General features: G+C 41.0%; 1 protein-coding gene across 6 annotated transcripts in view; it reads right to left on the bottom strand.

Annotated features, from left to right (window-relative positions):
- LOC115167522 (PHD finger protein 21A) overlaps positions 1-15,901 on the bottom strand; it is a 47,248-nt gene extending 31,347 nt beyond the window's left edge. For 3 of the 6 annotated variants that reach the window (XM_029722001.1, XM_029721997.1, XM_029722002.1), the window contains exons 1-5: positions 15,597-15,901; positions 9,762-9,817; positions 6,491-6,589; positions 5,235-5,267; positions 4,413-4,478 (exon numbers count right to left, since the gene is read on the bottom strand). In XM_029722001.1, the coding sequence (XP_029577861.1) occupies positions 4,413-4,478; positions 5,235-5,267; positions 6,491-6,589; positions 9,762-9,803 (240 nt within the window). In that variant the 5' untranslated portion in view covers positions 9,804-9,817; positions 15,597-15,901. The remainder of the gene's footprint in view (positions 1-4,412; positions 4,479-5,234; positions 5,268-6,490; positions 6,590-9,761; positions 9,818-15,596) is intronic. The other 3 variants (XM_029721998.1, XM_029721999.1, XM_029722000.1) reach the window with 3 other exon arrangements.
- Positions 15,902-16,216: the final 315 nt, after the last annotated feature.

Here is a 16,216-nt window from a genome sequence, read left to right on the forward strand (position 1 = left end):
AGGACATTGTTAACTAAACGGTTTCTGAAAAAGTTTCTCCACTCATAAAATAAGTCATCGGTGCATTATAGGGGCCAAGCGAAGGTCCTAACAAGAACGAATGGCATATAATGACCTTTTTCAAAAGCTTGTTAACAAAACAATGAAATAATGATTTATACGTTTATAAGCAGAACGTCAAATGCTGTGTTACACAGCTTATCTGTCAAGATTGACAATTATATTCCTCACGAGCTTTGCAGTATCTAACTCCCAATCAAGACAGTCCAGCAAATAAGTCAGCTAGAATCCTCTCGAACAACGTGAAACACTAGATGAAAACAGCTCAGGTCCATGAAATGGCTTCCAGGTTTCTCCACACACAACCAACCTGACCTTCAGTCAGCGCTTTAATATTTCATTCCTTCTGGTTATAATGCAGTGGTGGAGGTTGTGTGGCCAAAAGCACACTGGTGTGACTAATTTCAGCGGAAAATCCTCAGATTGAGTATTTGTCTTTCACATAGTACTAGAATGAAGTGACCCTCTCAATTTACCTTTCCCCACTCCTACCTCTATTCATACAGACAACGAATAGTTTAGTATGATAAAAAAAATGTAAATGCTCTATGGATATAATCATCTAATCGTTCCGGTCATATATGCTACACTCATCTGACATCGACTCAGTGGAGGCCCCACACCTCATAGAATATAAATCATCTGCTAGTGTGAATTTACAAAAAAACACTTTTAAAAATTCATAGCTGAGCTGCTGAAATACTTGGCCTGAGCAGCCTGCCACCCTTGTTAAATGAACCTGGTATTATTCACATTCCGTCAGCAGGTGTTCCTTTCAGCACCGGGCAAGAGACAGTACTGAGAGTGTTATGCCTGAAATGCCCAAACTGTGCGATGTAGTAGGGAGTTGTAGAATATTGGACTTGTTGAAACTACCGAGTTGGGACCCATTTCAAAATCGACCTGGGGCTTTCCCAACTGGACCCAATACGCATAAGATAACTTTTACGATATAGAGACCAGTTCCAAACGGACCTGAGGAACAGCTAGACTCGTTCCGTATAGGCCTGGTTGGATCCAGACCCGGTTCGACCTGAGTGAGGGAAGCAGCAGAAAAATAACATTTTAAGCTACTTTATTAACCGGAGCTGATAAAGCGCAAGGGAGAGGAGGTAGAGAGAAGTGACGCTCTAGCAGAGGCCAGTGCTGTGTGTGTTGGCTACTATGAGTGTGAGCGAGTGACCGGGGAACAGGGAGAAGGAAGGGAGAGATGAGAAACTGCAACCAACCAAGCCGGCTCACACTATTGTAGACTAATAGCTGCCATAGCTAGGTTATTTATATGATTACGTAGTACTTGTCTTCAAAACGGGAGAAGCTAGTTAAGCTAGCTAGCTAGGCTAATTGAGGCTGCACATGCGCTTTCCCGTCCTATACAGTTACTAACAACAACAGCAACTCCATTCATAATATAGTAGTAGCAGCCTACCTGTTGGCTATAGGTCGTTGTAGCCTATCCTTCTCCTTAAACTTTTAATGAATCTTCCAATGAATAGATATCTCCTAACCTTTTCCCCCACACAGAGGCTTAATGACTAGCCTATTGCTGCTTTGATGGCTTATGATTGGCCAACAACAACAAGCTACACGTGCCACGTACGTGAAAAGCAAAGAGCAGCAGCATAAATTATAACATTTCTCTCTCACTCTCTCTACTGCAGCAGTTGCGTTCAAAACTACATGGGTCCTTCTGGAAAAGTCAGTTAAAATTACACATACCCGAGACCCGTGACAATCATATCATATCTGACCCGTGACATTATTTCGAATTCTGGATCTGGACCCGCTTGTGTATTTGGGTACAGGCCCATCCCTGATCAGTTACCCATCCCTGATCGAAGTAGTTGATAATTGGTATTCAACAGTCATAAAAGTATGCCTTATTTACTTTTATAAACTACTAAAAATAGTGATTTTGTCATAGTATAGGCAGCTCTATAGCGATGACTTGGAATGAAATAATAAAGTCAAAAAATAAAACCAATGTAATATACACAACAAATATTTTGAAGTAATATAAGGTGAATAAACGATGGGTAATAACTGATAAGTAGTAATGGACAGTCACTACCATCATGGGCCTTTTATTCATTGTTTTATTCTGTGTTGTTAAAGGATTCAACCCACATAATGCATGTGCATAAATAAATAATGCATAAATAATTCAATCGAAACCGAAAACCGTAATTTTTTATTTTTATTTTTAATAATAGAACCGAAACCGAACCGACCTCATAAATCAAAAAGCACTAAGCGCTTAGCACTAATGCACACACACACACACACACACACACACACACACACACACACACACACACACACACACACACACACACACACACACACACACACACACACACACACACACACACACACGACACCACACACACAATCCAGTAACAAATATATGTCAAACATGTTTCCCTTAAGGAGCCTCAAGGTGTTGAGCAACTTCATGTAAGTTAAATAATGAAGACATCGACTCCATGTAAAGTGAATACAGGAGAGACTGCAACAGCAGCGTTGTATTAATAAGCATATCTTGAGGGGGTAATAAGAATAGACTGAGAAAGTGCACTGCCACAAGCAGTGTCTGGATGGGACTATGGGGATGCAGGTTTGATGCTAATTCCAGTAAAATACTCCCCTTGATTCTCAAAGAACAACTCTCAAATCAGTGTTAAACTTCTTTTCAGATCAGATACCCATGCATCCACTGCGAGTATGTGACCAAATATTCTCATAGCATAACCATTAAACAAACATAAAGCTTAAGGGTTCTCAAAACTAATACAGTAACACGGACTCAATTAAGGGACAACAAAAGCTTCGGCCTCTGCACAAATACCACGGCAATTATTTTTCTTTTGAAAGTGAATCCAGGCCCTTCCCAAACAGCATTTAAATTTGACGTTTTAAAAACCTCTTTGGTTGAGCCGACAGAGGGCCTAGACTAGAGAAAGGACGATCGATAAGTGACAGGTGGAAAGAAATGGGACACTTCTATAGAAATCACACCCCTTCATTTAGTCTGTAAAGAAAATGAGACACCAGGGACATTGTAAACAGAGCTCAATAGAAACCTCTATCGTTCCCAAGACTTCATTAAACCACAATAACAGGGTAAGTATATATGCAGCAAAGTGGTTAAGAGGAAAAACAACATATCTCCAAAAGTTTAGTTTGACTCAGTTCAAATCACCAAACCAAAGCCTCTTACAATAATATGTTAATGGTTGGTTGAGGGGCAAATTCACTAACACTAGCCTGCATGCATGCCAGTTGTACTTGTAAGTCAATAACAAATATACTGTATATACTGTACATCAGTGGTGGGAAAAGTACTCAATTGTCATACTTGAGTAAAAGTAAAGATACCTTAATAGAAAATGACTCAAGTAAAAGTAAAAATGTATTAGTATCAGTAAAATACTATTTGGGTAAAAGTTTTAAATATACTTAAGTGTCAAAAAGTAAATGGAATTGCTAAAATGTACTTAACTTTTAAAAGTATAAACCATCTCAAATTCCTTATATTAAGCAAACCAGATGTCACAATCAATTTTATTGACGGATAGCCAGGGGCACACTCCAATGCTCGGACATAATTTACAAATTAAGCATTTGTGTTTATCCGCCAGATCAGAGGCAGTAGGATGACCAGGGATGTTCTCTTGATAAGTGTGTGAATTGGACCATTTTCCTGTCAAAATGTAACAAGTACTTTTGGGTGTCAGAGAAAATGTATGGAGTAAAATGTATATCATTTTCTTTAGTATTGTAGTGAAGTAAAAGTTAGCAAAAATATAAATAGTAAAGTACAGAAAAACAACTTAAGTAGTACTTTAAAGTATTTTTACTTAAGTACTTCGCACCACTTCTGTACATAGGTCCTATAAACTGTTAAAAGTCTCAAATGACTCTTATCTCTACCTATCCCATGGTTGTCAATGGATGTGAATGTTAACAGCTTCACAAAGAGTGGTGCTTTTTAGCACCATGAAACTGGATCAGTCAGACACCTGCTCTAAGCCCCTAGCCTGAAGAAGGAGACAAAACCCAACTCAAAGTGATCCTAGGCTCACACCCTCAACTCTACAGAAATCATCAATCACACTCTTAGATCTGCCACATTGACTTGTCTAGGCCTACTCTCCAGAAAAAGGACAGAGAAGAAGAAAAGAAAGAAAGGATAACTCTGACAGGAAGTGAAAGTAGGCCCTGTCATGTAGAGAACCTCTAGCATTTTAATACACCGTGCAGTAATGTAAAACTGGTAAAGACCTTGGTGTGTGCCAGTGTGGTGGTGTATGAAATCCCAGAGCCCCCCCCCTCCCGTTTCAGTTGCCTACCTGCTGCTCACTTAACGCTGTGATCTTGGCTTGAAGTTCATGGAGCTGCTTCTTCAAATCAGCATTCTGCAAAAAAAAATGAAAAGAGAGCAACAAGCCTGTTATAGCTCACTTACACATAGCTGTGAAGAATTGTTCATTCGTGATGGCTGAGTTGGGGTTTGCGTGTTATGTGGGGAGTGTGCCAAGCTCTGGGTGCTGTATTTGTGTATGTGTGTGTGTGTGTGTGTGTGTAGGTGTGGTGTAAAGATCTGAGACAGCAGCTTTAACTAGCATGAAGTCCAAGTTAAAATGACTGAAAGAGTAATCCACTCCCCTCACGTCACTGGGCTGCCACGGTTGTCAACCACATGAGGGGGAACTCAGAGTTGGGATGTAGGGACACCACTGAAATGTGGGACGGGCTGCTGCTGCTACAGCACTGAGTCCTCATAAAAGGGCTGCAGGATGATAAAGTACGGTGGGCGGATACTACAGAGAGAGAAGAGCTCTGGGGAGTTTTCAAGGCCGTTCTCAAAATTGACAGAGTAAAGTAAAAAAGAGGTGGAATTTGGAACAAATCAAAAATCTCTGAGCCCCAGTGACAAGGACGTCATATCTTAACTTGTCTTTTTTCTGGTTTTCCTCTTAGGCTGTTTTAAATCATATCTTTCAACGGTGTAGATTTTGAGTAATAGGGATACTACATTCTTTCAAAAGCTTGAAAACCTTTGAAGAGACGGAACTGTTCTGTACTAATGAAACTAACGTCAACCCCAAAACATATTGTGTATTTGGGCCTAGCTATCTGGTACAACCACCTTGGTGACAGGAGGGGCTTACCTGTGGATCCTGTTTCATCTGGGACACGAGTTTCTGCGAGAGAGAAATCATAGAAAGACACACAAGTTATTAACAACCACATAACAAATGCATTGATACACCTAATATATTACAATGAGAGAGGCTGTGTCACTTGTTCCTAACGTCATATGTTTCTTAAATGATTTGAGGAAAAAGGTTTCGCAATAGGTTTTTACGTTTCTTGAGCGAATGTTCCTTTTGCTCACCCCACTTTTAACGTTGCAGTACCCAATGCATTCTTGTTGTCACAGCCATACAAACTGTAGACACAGTGGCCCCCAGAGGCACCTTCCAATACTGCAACCTTAGAGCACATTCGTGGCTCCCCACTGTACAAAACATTCCAGACAAACACAAGGAGGTTCATGCTCAACTGAATGGGCCACACTGGGAGGTACATTCAGTGGATGCGAATAGGAGCATCATACTGACTACACTGAACATGTGGGTCTCTCTAATGTGATCGCTCTCATAGTAATCAACACATGCCCTGTTTGCATTTTGCTATAAGGAGCACATCTGGCTGGTGATAGTTGTGCAACGATAAGCTTTCCTCATGTTTCTGGTTTCCGTATTTGGGTTGAACCAAATGGAGGGTATCATGCACCAAACCTCAAAACAGAAACATTATGGATGGCACAAAAATACAACTAAAAAAAGACTACAGAGTACATATAAACTTTTAGAAAAAAAAGGGTTCCAAAAGGGTTCTTTGGCTATCCCCAAAGGAGAAGCCTTTTTGGGTTCCACGTAGAACCCTCTTTGGAAAGGGTTCTGCATTGAACCCAAAAGGGTTCTACCTGGAACCAAAAAGGGTTCTTCAAAGGGTTCTCCTATGGGGACAGCCGAATAACCCTTTTAGGTTCTAGATAGCACTTATTTTTCTAAGAGTGTAGAGCATACAGGATGAAGTATATTTTTCTGACCCAAACCCGACACTAAACCATACTTAAAGGACAATCACTGAAGGGAGAGGCAGGGGGAAGCAGAGTAGAGAAGGAGGTGGATAAGCTGACAGATAGGATGAGTCCAAGGAGGAAGTATTCATGGAGCAGCCCGAGGGCAAGAATCTGATGGAGGGTATGAACAAAATCCCAACCACATTCTGTCGCACAGTTGAATGTGCTACCAACTTTCCTCCCGAAACACTTCTGATGATAATTTCCAGGTTAATCGAGTAAACGAATGGTGGTTAAAACGGCAGAAAAGCAGAGAGATGCATAGTCCATAGTTACCTGGTGAACTTGTATATCCGCTTTCAGGGCCTCTTGGAGGGTCTGTAATTCCATCATTGATCCCTTCTGTCGGAAGCTCAGTCCTGGACAGCTTTCAGCCTGTTCAGCCAGGAAGAAGGATATTTATCCCTTCATTCAACAGGAATACTAATATGTCAACATAAAGACTTGTGACAGTGAAATCAAGTTGTGCTTATAACAAAGCAATGGCATGGCATCAGGCCATAGAACACTGTAAAAATGTTGTTGTTATCCATGCTATCTTTTATCTACTTTTTAGGTGGACGTTAATGTAGACATTTCCAAAACACTTCACACTGAAGTACACTTAATAGGATTTACAACATGTTTGTAAGTAGTTTATAAGCATTTAATTCTTTGTTTATTAAACCTGTACACACACACACACACACACACACACATTTTTAAAGTTTAAAACAGACCATTTTTTTTCGGTTTCCCATTAAAACGATACGAAAATTCACTACAATTTCATGTGAATTCACAATGCAGCTGTGCTGCTGCCAGCAAAGGTTTGGGTCTCACGGTGCGTCCCTTTCAGATGCTTAAGCGTTGCACCTGTGAACTACCATTACTTTACCTCAATTCCACCTCGCAAAGTTTGCATTTCACCACCTTCTCATTTAACTGCTCAAAGTATTGCCACACAGGACTTCGCTGCTGTCGCTTGCCATTCTCTGCCATTTTTCCAACTGTTAACGACGATGACGTAGTGGTGGAGAGTTGACTCCAAAATAATTGATTCCTCGACTCCTTGCATGTCGACTCCCGGTGTTGACTGCCATTTCCGAGTGTCAAGATTGTGACCGCTGAATTGGGGTTTGCGTGTGCCAAGCTCGGAGTGCTGTGTGTGTGTGTGTGTGTGTGAGTGTGTGTAGGTGTGGTGTAAAGATCCAAGACAGCAGCTTTAACTAGCATGAAGTCCAAGCTAAAATGACTGTGCACGCCGTTTTCCGCGGGACGAGTGTTTTTTTTGGAATGGAGGAGACTGATTAGTTGCCGTACTTCCGAGAACAAAAACGCTTGCAACTTTCAAAGCGACCTAGAGAGGGACAGTGTGAGAGGGGAGGGGCACAGTATAGGCAGGTCGGACACCAAGCAGACAAAGTCAGTGCACTAGGCAAACTAGTGCACTAGGCAATCAAAAGCTGCATCTTGTAATGGTATGCTGTAACTCGCCATTTCTTGGGTTGCAATGTCTCGCAACTTCAGAAAAGCAGGGCCTATCATCAATGAATAGGCTAGGATATTCTACACACACTTGCATCATTAGCAGAGAGAAAGAGCAGGCAAGCCAGCGCGAGAGAAAGAGAGAAGGTGTGCATACAGTGCCTTCGGAAAGTATTCAGACCCCTCAACTTTTTTCACATTTTGTTACATTACAGCCTTATTCTAAAATGTATTTTTTTTAATGTTTCTTACCAATTTACACACAATAGCCCATTATGACAAATCAATTAAGGTTTTTTAGAAATTTCTGCAAATGTATAAAAAAAAAGAATGGAATGGAAATAATTACATTTATATTTACAAATATTTACAAAAGTTACACAAGTATTCCGACCCCTTACTCAGTACTTTTTTGAAGCACCTTTGGTAGCGATTACAGCCTCGAGTCTTCTTGGGTATGACGCTACAAGCTTGGCTCACCTGTATTTGGGGAGTTTCTCCCATTCCTCTCTGCAGATCCTCTCAAACTCTGTCAGGTTGGATGGGGAGCGTTGCTGCACAGTTATTTTCAGGTCTCTCCAGAGATGTTCGATTGGGTTCAAGTCCAGGCTCTGGCTGGGCCACTCAAGGACATTCAGAGACTTGTCCCGAAGCCACTCCTGCGTTGTCTTGGCTGTGTGCTTAGGCTCGTTGACCTGTTGGAAGGTGAACCTTCGCCCCAGTCTGAGGTCCTGAGCACTCTGGAGCAGGTTTTCATCAAGGATCTCTCTGTACTTTGCTCTGTTTATCTTTCCCCTGATCCTGACGAGTCTCCCAGTCCCTGCCGCTGAAAAACGTCCCCACAGCATGATGCTGCCACCACCATGCTTCGCCGTAGGAATGGTGCCAGGTTTCCTCCAGACGTGACATTTGGCATTCAAGCCAGAGATTTCAATCTTAGTTTCATCAGACCATAGAATATTGAGTCTTCAGATGCCTTTTGGCAAACTCCAAGCGGGCTGTCATGTGCCTTTTACTGAGGAGTGGCTTCCATCTGGCAACTCTATCATAAAGGCCTGGTTGGTGGAGTGCTGCAGAGATGGCTGCCCTTCTGGAAGGTTCTCCCATCTCCACAAAGGAACTCTAGAGCTCTGTCAGAGTGACCATCAGGTTCTTGGTTACCTCCCTAATGAAAGCCCCTTCTCCCCCGATTGCTCAGTTACGCAGGGCAGACAGCTCTAGGAAGAGTCTTGGTGGTTCCAAACGTCTTCCATTGAAGAGTGATGGAGGCCACTGTATCTTGGGGACCTTCAATGCTGCAGAAATATGTTGGTACCCTTCCCAAGATCCGTGCCTTGACACAATCCTGTCTCGGAGCTCTACGGACAATTCCTTCGACCTCATGGCTTGGTTTTTGCTCTGACATGCACTGCCAACCGTAGGACCTTATATAGACAGGTGTGTGCCTTTCTAAATCATGCCCAATCAATTGAATTTACCACAGGTGGACTCCAATCAAGTTGTAGAAACATCTCAAGGATGATCAATGGAAACAGGATGCACCAGAGCTAAATTTCAAGTCTCATAGCAAAGGGTCTGAATACTTACGTAAATAAGGTATTTGTTTAATATTTTTAATACATTTGCAAAAAGTTCTAAAAACCTGTTTTCACTTTGTCATTATGGGGTATTGTGTGTAGATTGCTGAAAAAAATATAATATTTAATCCATTTTAGAATAAGGCTGTAACGTAACAAAATGTGGAAAAAGTCAAGGGGCCTGAATACGCACTGTGTCTTGGTTATCTCTATCTTTCAATATTTTGTCTTGCATGCCTCGCAAATTCACCAAAGCAGCCTAAAGTTCACCTCTTCCTCTCTGGTTTTATTTAAATGACACAACTTTCGAGGCCTTTTTCCTGCCTATTGTCTAGTTAGGCTATAAAATGTATAAGAATATGTTGTTTTGTGATAACTGCACTGTGATTTACATTTTTCAGTTATTGGTTTTTCTTAATGTTAAGGATCCCAATTGCATTTAAATGTTCACACCCCTAACACACACACACACATCCACACACCATAAATGTTCATAGCTTTACCTTCACACAGTCTTCAGTTTTGAACACCATCCAATTTTGCATTGAGGGGGTGGCAGCTGTGACACAAAAAACAGGCAATCAGATAAGCCACTCCACTTAAATAATGTTGCAGTGCGACGTCCAGCAGCATGTCAGTGTGGGCTTTCCTAACCCACAGCAGGGGCCCAAAACACTTGCTGTCCACTTTCTCTCCTTTCTCTGTAGAGCCCATTCAAAGACTTCAGGGCCCAAGGCTACTCCACGAAGTCATTCGATTGTGATATGCCAGGAAGATTCAGCATAATGTTTTGGAATAGTATTTTTCTGTTTTTGTTTTACATCATCTACCCTCTGCTCTCTAGGCCTGGTTGGGCCTTTAAAGTATTAATAGTACATTAGACCATTTTCTAGTCTAGAGTAAAATGGTTAAAACAAATGGAGTATTTTTTTTATAAAGACAGTTTGATAATCGTTGGCATTTAAATCCAGATCTTGATGTTCTGTACAACTTATTTAAAAGTAACCTACTGCTTTCTGATGATGAACTATAATGCTGAGAAAATAAAAAGAGATGAATGTGCAAACTCCCCAAAACATCCTACTAGTTTTGTACACTGTGTGTAAGCAATTCATAGAGAGTGAAAACTGGGAAAGAGAGCGAGTCAAATCACAGCAGTGTTACAGCCTCCCAGCCGGCGGATTGATTTCCGGCCAGGGCCTTTTGCCAAGAGAACAATAATAACATTGGGGCCATTACATGGGCTTACCACCTGGCTGAGTGGACTGGTTTCCTCCCTCTCCCATTCTCTCACTATCTCTCTCTCCAGTTCTCCTCATATCCTTCCCTCACTATCCTTGAGAACATGCCAATTTCAGGGGAAGGGGGTATATAGGTAAAACACAATCCAGGTGTACATTAGTGATGGGGGAATACGATACAGTTACATATCACTAGGCCACATTTATTCGGGGGAAATAACTGTATACTGAAGCCTGCAAATTAGTTTCATTTTGTTCAGTAGGTAAATATTTCTGACTTTTTTTGGTGCTGCTATACAGTGGCTTCGGAAAGTATTCAGACACCTTGACTTTTCCCACATTTTGTTACGTTACCATCAAAGATTGGGCCACGAACAAAAACATAAACAACGGTGCAAATGCATTTAATGCATGACATTTTTATGTGCAAATAGCACTTTTATTTCCATGGCTGATCAAAACTCATTTTCTCATGCTCTGTCCTGTCTCTCGGCCGCAGACAAATAGTGAGCAATATGTTTGGAACATCAAATCGCAATGTCGAATTGCAATACATATAGAATTGTGAGAGTCGCAATACATATCATATCGGGTCCTAAGTATTGTGAGAATATCGGAAGGTCCCTGGCAATTCCCAGCCTTAGTGTACACATCAGGAAGCTGAGCTACTACCTATTCAAATAATCTAGCAGAAGTACACTGCTTTTTCATACTGTAGGTTACTAACAGTCTGTAAGGGTTCTAGTCATTTCAATTATGGAAATAGTCTATATCCCTTGATTTAGAAGAATATGACTTGTTAATACATGATTAAAACCACCTAGTCCATTGTTTTTGATATCATAGAAAACTTTGTCAACTATTTTGTATAGCTTCAAACTTATGTTTCAAAAAACGTTACAGTATGTCGCTCTCATGGAATGTCATTGCTTGAACATCATAGCCTACAGACATATAATAAAAAACGAGTGCTATTTGCACGTAAAAATGTAATGCATTAAATGCATTTGCACCGTTGTTTATGTTTTTGTTCGTGGCCCATTCTTTGATGGTATGCACAATTATTAGAGTGAGGGTTCAGACAAAAATCAAAATCATCAACAGTTAGTTACTTTATTTTCTAAAACCTGTACTTTTTTGCAAAAATCCTTGAAATTGTGCATGATACTCATACTAATGTTAATACTATAGGTATAACAGTTGTAGGCCTACCAACCTGGACTCAGGGGTATACGTAACATAGTAAATGTAAATCCATAACACTCCAATTAGCATGATATGTTTCATTTCATATGGTACGTATTCATTTGTGGATGTCCATCATCCATTTCATATGATATGTTACGAATTACAATTTGTACGATATGTTACGAATTGCAATTTGTACAATACATGTTACAGATTGCAATTCGTGCAATCAGGGGTTGGAACCTAAAAAAAATAGAATTGTTTCGTTCTGAGCAGAACCATTATTTAATCTGTATAGGAAAGTTGTTAAGAACAAATTGTATTTTTCCATAACATCATGGTTTAATCATACCGAAAGACAAGCACAAACACGGTGCTGCCAGTCACTACAGACAGACCAGTGTAGAGCAAGAGGGTGAAGGAAGCTTGCCTTTAAGCGCTAGGCATCTTGTTGTTATGACATGCATTATCTGAATTAGGCCCACAGAATTATACCTACAGAGGAGCGGCTTCTATGGAGGAACTTTGAATGTCTTTGAACTTCCGATTTGGTTTAATGTTGGACCAGAGCAAACGTTAGCTAGCTAGCTAACAAGCTTGTGTGTGCAGAACAGCACTAGAATTAAAACCTCATCTTACCTTTTTGTAGTTAGTTAAATCCAATCTGAAACTTGATAACTAACTCCTTAACTAGCATTGAAAAAGTTAATCCATTCTTCTATAATTAAACATCTCTCCATCCTTTCTGAATCACGCTTGTAACGTCGTCAGTAGGCTACAGTAACCTATGCTTCTGAGGGGGAGGGGGAGGTAGTCTACACACACACCCACTGGCAGACAGAGTGACGGCTTTGCATAGACACTTAGTTGCGATTTTTGGGGGACTGGAAAAAAATGTCAGGGACGTAAAATAAATGTTATTAACCGGGTCCCAGGCTTTTAAAATAATGGTTCTGTTCCGGAACAGTATAGATCACTTTCATTTTTGGTTATGTTCATCAAATAATTTCATTATTTTATGGTTTTCGGTTCTGTTCCCTGAACTGGTTCCAACTCATGCGTACAATATGTTACGAATTTGCAATATGTATGCTATGTTACTAATTCCAATTTGTTGTGGCTAACATTAGCTAGGTGGCTAAAGCTAACATTAGCTAGGCTAAGGGTTAAGGTTACCCATACGGAAAACTAATGTATTATAATATACATACACTCAGCGGCAAGTTTAGGTAAACCACCTCGTTCACGAAATTTAGGTAAACCACCCCATTCACGAAAATGGTTTGCTCCTACAAACAGTGAGTCACGTGGCCGTGGCTTGCTATATAAAGCAGGCACACAGGCATCGAAGCATTCAGTTACTGTTCGATTGAAGGTTAGAATGGGCAAAACGACTTAATGACTTAAGCAACTTTGAGCATGGTATGATCGTCTGTGCCAGGCGTGCCGGTTGCAGTATCTCAGAAATGGTGGGCCTCCTGGACTTTTCAAGCACAATAGTGTTCAAGGTGTTATTTGAAAATGGTGCGACAAACAAAAAAAATCCAGTCAGTGGCAGTCCTGTTGGCGAAAACAGCTCGTTGAGAGCGGTTGAAGGAGAATGGCAAGAATCGCGCAAGCTAACAACGCACAACTCGTCAGTCCTTGGCACGGATGGGCTACTACAGCAGACGACCACACCGGGATCCACTCCTATCAGCTAAAAACAGGAAGTAGCAGCTCCAGTGGGCATGTGGTCACCAATACTAGACAATTGAGGAGTTGAAAAAATTGCCTGGTCCGAGGAATCCCGGTTCCTGTTGCGTCATACTGATGGCAGAGTCAGGATTTGGCATAAGCAATATGAATCCATGGCCCCATCCTGGTTGGTGTCAACAGTACAGGCTGGTGGCGGGGGTGTAATGGTGTGGGGAATGTTTTCCTGGCAAACGTTAGCTCCCTTGACACCAATTGAGCAACGTTTGAACACCACAGCATCTCTGAGCATACCAGGTACTAGATGGGTGCTAATTAGCTAAAATGCTAATGCTGTCCATGATGAGATTCGAACATGCAACCATTGGGTTGCTCGACATTCGCGTTATACGCACACCCTACTTTTGTTTTTGCCTTCAGTAACCTTCTATCTTTATTAACAATACCAAACGTGGGGCGGCGCACAAATGACCCAGCATCGTCCGGGTTAGGGCATGGTTTTGTTGGCAGGGATGTCCTTGTCCCATCGCGCTCTAGCGACTCCTGTGGCGGGCCGGGCGCATGCACGCTGGCACGGTCGCCAGGTGTACGGTGTTTCCTCCGACACATTGGTGTGGCTGGCTTCCGGGTTAAGCAGGCATTGTGTCAAGAAGCAGTGTGGCTTGGTTGGGTTGTGTTTCGGAGGACGCACGGCTCTTGACCTTTGCCTCTCCTGAGTCCGTACGGGAGTTGCAGCGACGAGACAAGACTGTAACTACCAATTGGATACCACGAAATTGGGGAGAAAAAAAAAGGTAAAAAATTAAACAATACCAAACGTAACATATCATATTAATTTGGATTTCTCGTATTTACATTTACTATGTTACGTCTAGTCTATGAGACCAGGCTGGGCCTACATACTATTAGATCAAATGTTATTGTCACATACAAATATTTAGCAGATGTTATTGCGGGTGTAGCAAAATGCTTGTGTTCCTAGCTCCAACAGTGCAGTAAGTGAGTACAACAGTGCAGTAAGTGAGTACAACAATGAGTACACTTCCTACACTGTAATTCCACTGCACCTGTCTAAATACATGATGTAAAGTGGGGCCAAACATGAACGTGATGCAAAACTGGAAATATAAACTACAGATGGTTCGACTTATACGTCCTACTCCTAAAGTGGCCTACTGGACACGTCACTGCACCTGTCTGCCACTCAATCAAACTAAGAATAAGGGCCTCGATTAAGAAAAACTGATACAATATCAAACGTTCCAATCTCAGCCGTTCGAGTGGAATCGGGCCTACAACTGCCCCCACTCTTTCACCAGCTAGGCCACATTTATTTGGGGGAAATAACTGTATAGCGAATCCTGAGAATTAGTTATATCTTGTTCAGTAGGTAAATATTCTTATTCTTTCTCGTAGTACGCTAGTATGTAGGGCACCAGGAGAAACTATCGAAGTCCACTTGATGCAAGCATAACTAAATTAGCTAAAGATCATTACGAGCTGGAGTTCTTCCTCCAAATAGCAAGTTGGTTGTCCAATGAGAATCCGCTTAGTTATTTTATACTATTAACTCAAATATCACATGGTATGAACTTGAAACATAAATGAACTACGCAAGAACAGGAGATGCGTATGTTATACCTCTTTTGGAATAAAATACAAGAACTTGTGTGATACGTTTTTTCTTTTACGTGAAATGGTAACCTACTCAATAGCATTCACTAACGCTTTTGTGGCGCTATTACGTGTTACTCGTCGCGAGACAGCGTTCCTTTACGAAAAAGAAACAGAGGGCAAGCAACAAAGCATTCGTTCAACTAAAAAGCAGACACATTGACTTAATAACATAGACATCTGAAATGGATGACTGTCCGGTAGTTCGTTACACAACAAAATACATTATAATTGTGCTTTGAAATTCTTTGCAAACGGTGTTTTTATTGTATAACAGAGGCGTAAAGCTTAGCGCAAGTTAGAATCAGCCCCTTTACGCACTACGTTCAATGCCCTCCAATAGCAAGGCACTTATAAAATATCACCCAACTCCTAGAATATGGATATATGAACAAAACGATTGCTCAGCGACTGCTTTCCTTCGACTAAAATGCGAATACACTTGATCTAAAACAACAATATTAATCAAATAATAAAGAGAGTAGCAGAGATGAAAATGAAAGTTCTTATAATAATAGAACGATCCCGAGATGTTCTTACCCTCCTCTTTTACTCACTTGAGCAGCAGCCAACCCTGCTCTTCTCACACAAATTATTTAAATAAATATTTACAAACACCGTAGTACTTCTTCACCGAAAAACGCCCAGAGCGTGTATTTATCCACTTAATATCCAAATACACTCCATTGCATATGATGTGATTTTCCCGATAATTTTTCCCACTATTTAATTTGAGTATAAAGAGAAAAACTGAGATACAGAACAAGAACTCTTCGTCAATCTCATTCACCCCCCTATCCTGAGCACATTGCACATCAATGCGCGTAGGAAGAGTGAGCGAGAACGGGGCAGGGAAAACTAAGGGGCACTTAGCACAAAACAAGTCACCAATGGCTCTGATTGATTCAATAATAAAATTAAAGTATTAAATCGTTTCAGTATATTGTGATTATATGCATAAATACAGATTAAATCGCATTTGGTAGAGGAACTACTTTATGTGACGGTGCGGCGAATTTATTTCACTTTGCCTAAGGAACGGAGGTGATATGCCTCCATTGCCTAGGAAAAAAACCCGGATGTAGACTTGATGAAACGCTTCGTATGTAAAGTAACAGACCACTTTCACGAATTGTCGGACACAATTACCCCAACTCTTT

Source organism: Salmo trutta, chromosome 29, assembly GCF_901001165.1.
Source record: "Salmo trutta chromosome 29, fSalTru1.1, whole genome shotgun sequence".
Taxonomy (NCBI): Eukaryota; Metazoa; Chordata; class Actinopteri; order Salmoniformes; family Salmonidae; genus Salmo; species Salmo trutta.